General features: G+C 34.3%; 1 protein-coding gene across 2 annotated transcripts in view; it reads left to right on the forward strand.

The window, feature by feature from the left end:
* The window catches only part of LOC112858277 (N-heparan sulfate sulfotransferase 4), a 432421-nt gene that overhangs the window by 290120 nt on the left and 129132 nt on the right, over nucleotides 1-13169 (forward strand). For both annotated transcript variants that reach the window (XM_086704323.1, XM_025921652.2), the window contains exon 5: nucleotides 7467-7621. In XM_086704323.1, the coding sequence (XP_086560449.1) occupies nucleotides 7467-7621 (155 nt within the window). The remainder of the gene's footprint in view (nucleotides 1-7466; nucleotides 7622-13169) is intronic.

Consider the following 13169-nt stretch of genomic DNA (forward strand, 5'->3'; position numbering starts at 1 on the left):
CAGGTCCTTTATCCATTTTGAGTTTATTTTTGTGAATGGTGTGTTAATATTTTTAATGAGAATTCATTTTACAAAAATATAGATCCTTTATATAAAACTATTACCTTTCAAACATGAAAGTAAAAAAAAAGGTATTACAATCATTCACTTTTGTTTGCTTTTAGTTTTTGATTTTTTGTATAAAGTATTGGTTCAAAGAGTAGGTATTAGCAACAGATTGCTTTTGTTCAAATCCAGACTTTGACATTTACTAGCTTTGTGAACATAAACAGGTTATTTAAACTTTCTTTGCCTCAGTTTCTGCATTTCCAAATGAGAATAATAATAATATCTCCCTCATCTAGAACATGTTCTAAGTGCTATTTTTTATTACTATCACTTTAAAAAGTATTTTTATATAAGATTAAATTTTATAAAAGAATTAAACTGAATAATTCACATAGCTCTATTTTCTAATTATGAAATCATAGGTAACATGCATCCATGCACTCATTTATGCATTCATTTTATTTACTTATTTATTTGTATTTTTGTTTACCTTTAAAGCGAGTTTTAAAGTACTACAGTGTGGCAAACACAATCATTAACTGAAATAACACTGTTCTTATTCACATGTAGAAGTAGCATTCTTAGAAACAACTTTTATGTATGTGCCTTACATTCAGTGAAGCAATGCATTGTAAACATATATATACAATGAAATAGTAAACTCTCCTTATTTATAGATACAAGTAGCATTCTTAGAGATATATTTTCTACATGTGTCTTTTTGAAGGTTTTATAGGCAATGCAATGTACTGAAAACATTTTCTGAAATTAATTTTCTTAATTTTTAATTGAAGTATCACTGACATACGATATATTAGATTCAGGTGTACAACATAGTGATTTGAAAATTACATACATTACAATTTGTTCACCATAATAAGTGTGGTTTCCACAGTCACCAAAGTTATTACAGTGTTATTGACTATATTCCCCATGCTATACTTTTTATCCCCATAATTTATCTATTTTATAACAGAGAGATTATACCTCTTAATCCCCTTCACCCTATTTCACCCACCTGCCACTCCTGTCCCTTCTGGCAACGGCTATTTTGTTCTCTTTATATATGAATTTGTTTCTCCTTTTTGTCATTGTTGTTGATGTTGTTTGTTTTGTTTTTTAGATTTTACCTATAAGTGAAATTATATGATATTTATCTTTCTCTGACTTATTCATTTAGCATGCTATCCATCCATGTTGTCCCAAATGGCTAAGATTTCATTATTTCTTTACAACTGAGTAACATTCCATTGTGTATATATACCACATCTTCTTTATCCATTCATCTATGGATAGACACTTTGATTTCTTCTGTATCTTGGCTATTATAAATACTACTGCAGTAAACAAAGGTGTTCATATATCTTTTTCAATTAGTGGGTTTCTTTTTCCTTGTGTAAGTACCCAGAAGTGGAATTACTGGATTTGTAGCTCTAGTTTTAGTTTTTTGAGGAACCTCTGTACTGTGTTGTATAGTGGCTGCACCAGATTCCTGCCAACAGTGCACAAGGATTCTCTTTTCTCCACATCCTTGCCATCACTTCCTATTTCTTATATTTTGATACTGGCCATTCTGACTGGTGTGAAGTGATATCTCATCATGGTTTTGGTTTGCATTTCCCTGATGATTAGAGATGTATCCTTTCACATGTCTTTTGGCCATCTGAGGTCTTTGGGAAAATGTTTATTCAGTACCTCTGCCCATTTTAATTGGATTATTTGTGGAATTTTTGGTATTTTCAGGAGTTCTTTATCAGATATATCATTTGCAAATATCTTCTCCCATTCAGTAGGTTGCCTTTTTGTTTTATTGTTGGTTTCCTTTGATCTGCAAAATCTCTGTAGTGTGATGTAGTCCCAAAAATAAATTTATTTTTGCTTTAGTTTTTCTTGACTGGAGAGATATATACAGAAAATTATTGCTGTAGATGATGTCCAAGAGATTACTGCCTATGTTTTATTTTAGGAGTTTTATTGTTTCAGGTATTATATTTAGATCTTCAATCCCTCTTGAGTTTGTTTTGTGTATGCTGTAAGAAAGTGACCCAGTTTCATTCTTTTGTATATAGCTGTCCGGTTTTTCCAACACCATTTATTGAAGAGACTGTCTTTTCTTCACTGTATATTTTTGCTTCCTTTGTCATAGATTAATTGACCATGTAAGTATGGGTTTCTTTCTGGGCTCTCTATTCTGTTCTATTGCTCTGTGTATATTTTTGTGCTAGTACCATACTGTTTTGATTATAATAGGTTTGTAGTATAGTTTGAAATCTGGGATTGTGATATTCCCAGTTTTGTTCTTCTTTCTTGATTGCTTTGACTATTTGAGATCTTTGTGATTTCATACAAATTTTATTTGTTCTTGTTCTGTGAAAAATGCCATTGACATTTTGATACAGATTGCATTGAATCTGTAGATTGCTTTGGGTAGTATGGACATTTTAACAATATTAATTCTTCCAGTCCATCAGCATTATATCCATTTGTTTGCAATTTCTTCATCTTCTATTTCTTTCATCAATGTCTTACAGTCTTTAGAGTACTGATGTTACACCTCCTTGGTTAGGTTTATTCCTAGGTATTTTCTGATTTTTGGTGCAAGTGTGATTGCATTGTTTTCTTAATTTCTCTATCTGTTCTTTTGTTAGTGTGTAGTGTATTCATGTATGAAACTACAACAGATTTCTGTATAATGATTTTTTATTCCGCAGCTTTGTTGAATTGATTACTTCTAGAGCTAATAGGTAACTATAGATAGGTAATTTTTTTAATGTTTATTTTTGAGAGAGAGAGAGAGAATGAGTGGGGGAGGGAAAGAGAGAGAGGGAGACAGAAGATCTGAAGCAGGCTCTGCACAGAACCTGATGCCAGTCTCGAACTCACAAACCCTGAGAACGTGACCTAAGCCAAAGTGGGATGCTTAACTGACTAAGTTCCCCAGGTGCCCCTATTAGGTAACTTTTAATTGATTTTTATCACCACACGGTTATTTTTACTTAGTGTAATAGTTAAAATTAGTTTATCTATACCCACCTATATGAAACCATGCCAGAGTCAATATACAAAGAAAATTACAACATCTTCTTACCATTTAGGAATTACAATATTTCATACATAATGAACAAATATAAGGCAGACATTTGTACAAAAGCAATAATGCAGACACTGGAATTTTATAAATTGCATTTTAATGTTGCCTTCTGGGAATTAACCTATAGCCCAGATCTTGCTAAAATTATTATTATATGGGCAGACTTAAAGGACTTTTAGAGGCATGCTGTTATCTCATTACAAGATCTTCCACAAGTGATAACAAAAAGTGAATTCTTCAATATTTTACTTCTGAATTTAAAACTTCCTATTTTTTGAGAATTGGAAGGAGTAAAAGGGAATAACTGTTAAATGAGAACAAAAAATACTATATTTTTATTTAATAATGATGTTGATTTGAATCTAGATTAGATTAGAAGTGAAAGGCTTAATATTAACACAAATTCTTGTGTTACAAAGAATTGTAACTTGTGTTAAATCTAGTCATGTATAAACTACAAATTATATCCTCACATATAATTTAGGCATAAATTAGGTATAAATAAATACTTGTTTATGGTGATTCAAAAATTTAATATTTTCATTTAGTTGGATTTTAAAACGTGAAATTCTGCTGTGGGGCCTCAGCATGATTTGGTATCATATTTTTCATTAAGTTATTTCTAGTGTTGTAAGCTTGCCTCACAAGGCTTTGAATTATAAAACTGTATAAAGTAGGAGAAAGGCTAATGGGAAATTAATCTATGAAGTGAAAAACTAAGGTTTTAGATACTACTCTCAACTTTGTGAAGCATGTTTATAAATTGATACAATCGCTAGTATAAAAATTAGTAAGATTTTATGATCAGTCATGTATTTGTTTACATCAATAGTCTGCAAATTTTCCTTAAATGGAGGGATTGACCTCCTTCCTGGTCAAGTATGTATTTTGTGCTTCCTGCTACTTTCAGTAACAATCAGTGAAGTTTAAAGTGAATGGAACATTCTATATTCAAAGCACAACAGAAGAGTGGGAGAACTATTGATTCATTCATCGCATGTGACATAAAGTAACTTTCTAATCTGTGCCTCAGTGGGTGAATTATGGCTATAATAAACACTCGGTCTAAACACTTCCTGCTTAAAATCCATATAAGGAATTGATAAACTTCTCTTCATCTGGATTTCAGTGTTTGATATTATCTATATTAACAAGAGTCCATGAATGGCAAGTCCTTCATACTAACAATTTTAGCTAAAGTTAACAAAAATCAAGGATACTGTCTGCTCACCTTGTTCATAAGACTTTTAACACATTCACAACTTCCATTTTTTACCCTTTGTTTAGTAGCAACTGCTCTAGTACTGCGGTGCCCAAACTCTAATCCTGGTGGTCCTTACAACTTTTAAGAAATATGCATTATGAACTGTATCCCAGAAATAATGCATATACATAAATACACACGAAAATTGGCATCTACTGGGGCACCTGGGTGGCTCAGTCAGTTGAGCGTCTGATTTGGGCTCAGGTCATGATCTCAGGATTTGTGGGTTCCGGCCCTGCATCAGGCTCTGTGCTGACCGCTTGCTCAGAGCCTGGAGCCTGCTTCAGATTCTGTGTCTCCTTCTTTGCCCCTCCCCCGCTCACTCCTTGTCTCACTCTGTTTCTCAAAAATAAATAAATGTAACAAAAATTAAAAATAAAAAAATAAAAAAAATTTAAAAATGACATCTACTTCAGCATACATACGAAAACTCTGACGTCCTCTGACGTTACATTATTATGGACTGAATTAAATTATTCACCTATTTACTGCTTTGGGAAGTGGTATGATATAGTGCAAGTTAAAGAAATCCAATTTCTGACTTTTAGAAATTTATACTCTAGGCAGGCAATGGTTTCAGGATTTGTAAAAATATATGAATTTAGAACACTGCAAGTATAAACTAGTAGATATTACTTTTAAGAAGCGAGATATCCTGATATTTACAATGTGCTTGCTATCTGCAACTCACGATATTAGTGCTTTAATAAATTGATCTCATTGACTTTTCACAAAGACCCAATGAGATAGATATTAAATCCCCATTTTGAACCAGGAAACTGAGACTCAGAGGAGTTAACCTGTACAAGAGGGCATAGTCAAGTAAATGGCAGAGGCAGGGACCCTACTTCTGTACTTACTGACACCAAATATATATTTTCACCATTTCACGGCGCTACTTACTGCATGATCAGCGAAATCTTTATTATGGGACACAGAAATGCAATGTCTGGAGAAAATTCCTTTAAGAAATGCCTTTGTGGGCACCTGGATGGCTCAGTCGGTTAAGCATCTGACCTCGGCTCAGGTCATGATCTCACGGTCCGTGGGTTCGCCCCCGCGTCGGGCTCTGTGCTGACAGCTCGGAGCCTGGAGCTTGTTTCGGATTCTGTGTCTCCCTCTCTCTCTGACCCTCCCTTGCTCATGCTCTGTCTCTCTCTGTCTCAAAAATAAATAAAAACGTTTAATAAAAAAAAAAGAAATGCCTTTGTTTTTTAATATTTATTTGCTTAATATTAAATTTAGCTGCTGTCTGTAAAGCATACTATGTTGTAGAAAAATAAACCAAATAAATACACCTCACACAATAAGCCATATCTGTTATTTTAATTCACTTAGTTAAATATCTAGACCAAACAAGAATCAATTCTTACATTATTGATTCAGAACATTTTAAAATTAGACTGCATACTGTAAAACTGTACAAAAACTATATGATTTCATACAGTGAAAATATTTGTGGGTAGCTGTGACAAAGTGAATTCCTGTAGAAGTAAGTTGTTATTTCTTTTTTTTTTCCAGTTGTGGCATGACAAATGGTTTTTACTATGCCTTGAGCACTGTTAACAGATTTTCCTAATAGAGGATGAGAAGTTTTTTTTTAATTTTTTAATGTTTATTTATTTTTGAGAGGGAGACAGAGTATGAGCAGGGGAGGAGCAGAGAGAGAGAGGGAGACACAGAATCTGAAGCAGGTTCCAGGCTCTGAACTGTCAGCACAGAGCCTGACTCAGGGCTTGAACTCATGACCCACAAGATCATGACCTGAGCCAAAGTTGGACACTGACAGAGCCACCAACGTGCCCCAAGGATGAGAACTTTATATCAGTTTTAAGTTCTCAAATCAAGTTTCTATTGTGTTAATAACTTCATTGTTCATGTTTTATGAAATATTGATATCAAAATAGGAAATATGTATGTTCATAATATTTATGTTAAGATGTAAGGATACAAAAGTAATTATACAATGTTAGCTGATTTTTTTTTAAAGTAAATAGAAAAAGATTTAAAACAAAAGCACCAAATGTTTCTACCAGTTTTAGGTGATGATCTTTGTTTTTATTTTGTTTTGGGGCATCATATATCACTAGTCTGTGCTTTTCACTTATTCAATAAGCTTATGTTGCTTTTGTAATCAGAAAAAAATTAACAAACTTCATCAGTTAAATTTTAAGCTCAATTTTAGATGCATATACAAGAATATTTTTAAGAATAAAAAAAAATCTCTGATTAGGTTTCCCCTGTGTATACAAAAAGGAAGAGAATTATCAGCTGATAATTTTTTTATGGCTTATTTATTTATTTTGAGAGAGACAGAGAGTGAGAGCAGGGGAGGGGCAGCGAAAGAAGGAGAATCTCTAATAGGCTCTGTGTTCTCACTGCAGAGCCCATGCGGGGCTCAGAACTGTGAGTTCATGACCTGAACTGTAATCTTGTCCCATGCTTCACCATCTGAGCCACCCAACCTCCTCAGCTGATCATTTTAAAACAAAAATAAGTTGTCTCAGGGTGCCTGGGTGGCTCAGTCCTGTTGAGGGCCTGACTCTTGGTTTCAGCTCAGGTCACGAGCCTTGGATCATGGGATCGAGACCCACATTGGGCTCTGTGCTAAGCTTGGAGCCTTCTTGAGATTCTCTTTCCCTCTCTCCCTCTCTCCCTCTCTCTCTCTCTCTCTCTGTCCCTCTACCCCCTCCCCCCACTTGTGCTCTTTCTCTCAAATAATAAGTAAATAAATAAATAAATAGTCTCAAATGAAGTCTACTTATTATTATCATCATATACTAGCAATTCTAAACAGTGTCAGTGATAAAATACCCCTAAATTCTAAATTAAACACCTATCTGAACTTGGGGCTACCACACTTACCCCAACTCATCCCAACCCCCAGCCACATTGCCCCTGATATAATTTAGACTATGGTCATTTCTTTTTATTATTATTGAGAACAATGCAAAATTGGATTTACATATCAGTAATAAGAAGAAGAATAAAAACCTGACAAACATAATCTTCAAGCTAGTATGAAATTTGCGTTTAAACCCTTTTTAACTTTATGTTTTACAGGGACTGAAGAGGAAGATGAAGGCGATGACCTTTTGCTTCGGTCTGTAGATGAGTTCTGGTGGTTTCCTCACATGTGGAGCCATATGCAGCCTCATCTCTTCCATAATGAGTCATCTTTAGTTGAACAGATGATTCTCAACAAGGAATTTGCCCTGGTGAGCACATTTTATTGGAATATTTTTCAAACTGAGTTATGATCTATCAGTGGACTATAAAATCAATTTACTGGGTTGAATACAACAGAAATAGAACAGAAGATATCAAAGAGTGCATCACACGTATTAAGGGTATAAATTGATTTGTGTTATTTTGTTTCAGGAATGTGTGTGTGTGTGTGTGTGTGTGTGTGTGTGTGTGTATATATATATATATATATATATATATATATATATATGTATATAGGACCGTGATATGATATAAAATGTATTTCAAAAAGTATGTTATTGTCAGAAAATTACTATCTTTTGTTTTATGGAAGAATTATTCTTGCATCTATGAGAAAGAAATATAGTACTTTCTCCATTGTATTCCTGGTGCATTATAATTACGTTCTCAAAGCATTAATTATAAGGGATGGATGGATGGATGGATGGATGGATGGATGGATGGGTGACGTGAAACATTACAACAATGATTGAGAACCAGTGGTTCAAACTGCAGCATGTGCTGGGCCCAATCCTGAAATTTCTGATTCAGTATATTTTCAAAGACACCTGAGAATTTGCATTTCTAACAAATTATCTGATGGCCCATAAGCCAAACCTGGCCTGCTGCTTACTTTTTATTGTCCCTAAGCTAAGATATTTTTGTTCTGTGGGTTTTTCGTTGATTGTCTTTTAGGTTTTTAAATGATTGACAATCAAAGGCACAATAATATTTTGTGACATAGAAATTGCATAAAATTCAGATTTCGAAGTACATATAAAAATGTTACTGGCACACTGCATACTCCTACTTTTATGTATTGTCTGCGGCTGCTTTTTCTCTATAGCAGCAGAGTTGTGCAGTTGCAGAAGAGACAATATATGGCCCACAAAGCCTAAAATATTTGCCTTTACTGAAAAAGTTTTCCCACCATGTTCTAAATATTAGGTAAACTATGCATCCCTTTAACAATCTAATGAAAGAAATATTTTTCCCAGAAAAATACTCAGGTGCACGTTCTCACATCTTCACACAGAAGGAATAGACCATCACAAGGGGTATGTGAATCACCCAAGATTCTAGGCCCCAGATAAAACCTATCTTTAAATGAACAGTTTTCAATTAAAATAAAGAGTTCAGGGCCCCTGGGCAGCTCAGTCAGTTAAGTGTCCAACTCTTGACTTTGGCTCAGGACATGAACTCACAGTTCCTGAGTTCAAGCCCTGCATCAGGCTCTGCACTGACAGCACAGAGCCTGCTTGTGATTCTGTTTCTTCCCCTCTATGCCCCTCCCGCTCTTGCTCTCTATCTCTCTCTCAATATAAATAAAAAATAAACTTAAAAAAATAAATAAAATAAATAGTTCATATGTACTATGTGATCGTTGATGTTTCATTTTTTAAAAGCCATATTAACAGGCATAGACTTAATCAGTCGGTTAAGTGTCCAACTTCAGCTCAGGTCATGATCTCATGGCTTATGGATTCAAGCCTCACATCTGGCTCTGTGCTGACAGCTCAGAGCCTAGAGCCTGCTTCAGATTCTGTGTCTCCCTCTCTCTCTGCTCTTCCCCCACTCATGCTCTGTCTCTCTCTTTCTCTCTCTATCAAAAATAAACATTAAAAAAAATTTTTAAGAGGCATAGACCTAAGGCCAGATGTGCACTATGATATTTTTTGAAGTTATGCCTAGTTATGTTATTATGTTAACAGCTCACCGTTCTTTTCATCACAAAATCCCCAGACCTATGTCAAATCTACACATAGTATCCTTACTAAGAGTGGGTAGCACAAAAAACAATTAAGATCATGGACTCAGGCACAAGAGTGCCTATGTTTTAACCTTGACCTTCCATCAGTGGCTGCTTGATCTTGAACAAAAATTATTCAAACTCTCTGTTTCCCATCTCTCAGTCTCCCCATCTGTAAAAACAAGGATAATAGTAACAACTACCTCATAGGATTATTTTGATACATATTTGAGGATATGCATATATATATATATATATATATATATATATATATATATATAATGCTTAGAGCAGTTCCTGCAACACAGTAACACTCAATAGGGGTTAATTAAACAATTATGATCTTCCAAAATCCAGACAAATATGCAGTTATGTTTTGCTTTACAAAAGCCAAATATTTTTTTTTAATATGGATTTACAAGAGGTTGATTGTCACTTAACTTTTAAGGAATGTCTAATAAATTTTGTAGTACTTCATAGCATTGTAAATTTAAGTAAATATTCCCTTTTCAAAAAATAAACTTACCTTGTGTAAGCATGCTGAATTCTCTCTGTGCAGTTACCTTAACATTAAACTGTTTGTTTATCATTTGACTTAAATCCCCCCCCCTACCTCTCTGTCACTGTGAAGGCTTGCTTTTTTAGGCATGTGGGTTATATTTCATAATGGTCGATTTCACCTGTTTGTGTAATTTCTTTTTTTAAAAAGCCATGCCAAAAGCACTGGGAAAGACTCGATGTAATTGCTTTGTAATGAAATGTTGAAAGCTATTTAGAGTTCATTCAGAGCAATTACATTTGTTTAGTCAGTGTGGCTAGATGCTAGACTGAAGCCTATAAACACATTTTGTAAAAAATAATCTTATTATATGTTGCATAGGCAAAATATTACAACTAAAATAAAGTCTGTTAAACACACATCCTGCAATGACATCATTCTTTTCCTTCTGGAGTTCACCTCAATAAAACTTCTCAGGACTCTTCAAGCAGTGACATTCAAAATCCACCTTTACCGGGGCGCCTGGGTGGCTCAGTCGGTTGAGCGTCCGACTTCGCTCAGGTCACGATCTCACGGTCCGTGAGTTCGAGCCCCGCATCAGGCTCTGTGCTGACAGCTCGGAGCCTGGAGCCTGCTTCAGATTCTGTGTCTCCCTCTCTCTCTGGCCCTCCCCCCGTTCATGCTCTGTCTCTCTCTGTCTCAAAAATAAATAAATGTTAAAAAAAAATTTAAAAAAAAACAAAAAAAAAAACCAAAATCCACCTTTACCTGCAAACATCAGATGGCAATATGTTTGTTTTCCAGAGAGCCAGGGAATGTATCTCTTTCCTATTAAATTATTATCTTTCCACATCTAGATGACACTTCAAAATCATCAACAGTATTAAGATGGGATAGGAAAGCTCTACATGAGATACTCGCAGACTATATTTTAGTCCTGACTACAAGTAACAAGTTCTAATACAGTTGGCATCTCATTTAATGTCTTCATGCCTCAGTTTCCTCCCCTGGAATAATAATGATTCCCTTTTTCATTCTCTAAACCACAAAGTTTTTAGATAATTAATTTACATCAGCTCATCTGCCAGCCAAAAGCACTGGACCAGATAATCCACTGATCAATCCCATTTCTAAAATTCTGTGATCATTGACAATGTCGGTCCACAATTTGGAATGAACATCTTGAAACACTTACCTAGCTGCAATTGAAGCAATTATGGAAAGAGATTTTCAAACTGAATGACAAATTTAAGCTGAAAAAAACCAGAAGTGTGTAAATCTCTCTTTTTTATCCCAACCTGACATTCCTCGGTACAACCTTGGCTGGCAGAGGAGTTATCAGTCAAAAACACAGTTGTTCTCACAACATTTAAAAAAATGATTCAAAGACATATTAATAGTTTTATGGTGATGTTTCAAAAGTAGTTACACAATCTGAATGGTTTTATTTGTAGTGTTTGTTCAAATTCTCTATGGATAGGGTTCATCTCCTGATGTAATATGTCTAAAACTCAAGAGAGAAATACATTGCCACCACTGTTTCTTTACTGTTTCATCATTTTAGAAGAGCTTTTATTACTGTAAACTTGATTTTTTTTTTTTTTTTGGTCAATAACATTTCTTAATTGAAGTATAATTAACATATAGTGTTATGTTAGTCTCAGGTGCACAATATAATGATTCAACAACTCTATACATTATTCAGTGCTCATCAGAATAAGTGTACTCTTAATTCCTTATATCTATTTCATCCATCCCATCACTCACCTCCCCTCTGGCGACCACCAGTTTGTTCTCTGTATTTAAGACTCTCTTTTTTTGTCTTTTTGTTTTTTAGTTTGTTCATTTGTTTTGTTTCTTAAATTCTACATGAGTGAAATAATATATTTGTTTTCTCTGTCTGACTTATTTCACTTAGCATTTTACACTCTAGTCCATCCCTTTTGTTGCAGATGGCAAGATCTCATTCTTTTATATGGCTGAGTAATATTCCAATGTGTATATAATCCATTAATCTATGGATGGACACTTGGGTTGCTTCCATATCTTGGCTATTGTAAATAAAACTGCAATAAATATAAGGGTACTTATATATATATATTTTGAATTAGTGTCCTCATGTTCCTTGGGTAAATATCCAGGAGTGGAATTGCTGAATTATTTGATATTTCTTTTTATTTTTTTGAGAAAACTCCATACTGTTTTCCACAGTGGCTGCACTAATTTATATTCCCATTAATGGTGCACAAGGTTGGTTTTTTTTTTCCTCCACATCCTCACCAATGCTTGTTACTACTTGTCTTTCTGATTCTAGCCATTCCTACAGTTGTGAAGTGATATCTTGTCGTGGTTTTGATTTATATTTCTCTGATGATTAGTGATGTTGAACATATTTTCATGTGTCTGTTGGCCATTTATGTATCCTTTGTAAAACTGCCTATTCAGGTACTCTGCTTATTGTTTAATCAGATTGTTTTTTTGGTTTTGAGTTGTATAAATTCTTTACATATTTTGGATATTAATCCTGTATTGGATATGTCATTTGCAAATATCTTCTCCCATTCAGTAGGTTGCTGTGCCATTTTGTTGATGATTTCCGTTGCTGTGCAGAAGTTTTGTTTTGTTTTGTTTTTATTTTGGTGTGGTCTCAAAGCTTTAATTTTGTTTTTGTCTCCTTTGCTTGAGGAGATATATCTAGAGAAATGTTTCCATGGCTGATGTCAAAGAAATTACTGCCTATGTTTTCTTCTAGGAGTCTTATGGTGTCAGGTCTTACATTTAAGTCCTTAATCCATTTTGAATTTATTTTTGTGTGTGGTGTATGAAAATAGTACAGTCTCAATTTTTTTTTTGCAGGTAACTGTCCAGTTTTCCCAATACCATTTGTTGAAGAGACGGTCTTTTTCCCATTGCATATTCTTGCCTCCTTTTCTGTAGATTAATTGACCATATAACCGCGGGTTTATTTCTGGGCTCTCTATTCTGTTCTGTTGATCTATGTGTCTATTTTTGTGCCAGTTTCATACTGTTTTGATTGCCATTGCGTTGTAGTATATCTTAAATCTGTGGGATTGTGATAGCCATAGCTTTGTAGTATATCTTAGATCTGTAGGATTGTGATACCTCCAGCTTTGTTCTTCTTTCTCAGGAATGCTTTGGCTAGTTGTGATCTTTAATGGTTCCATATGAATTTAGGATTGTTTGTTCTAGTTCTATGAAAAATGTTGTAGGTATTTTGATAAGGATTGCATTAAATCTATTGATTGCTTTGGGTAGTATGGATATGTTAATAATATGGGTTCTTCCAATC

Source organism: Puma concolor, chromosome B1 (assembly GCF_028749965.1).
Source record: "Puma concolor isolate L17-30 chromosome B1, mPumCon1.1.hap2, whole genome shotgun sequence".
Taxonomy (NCBI): Eukaryota; Metazoa; Chordata; class Mammalia; order Carnivora; family Felidae; genus Puma; species Puma concolor.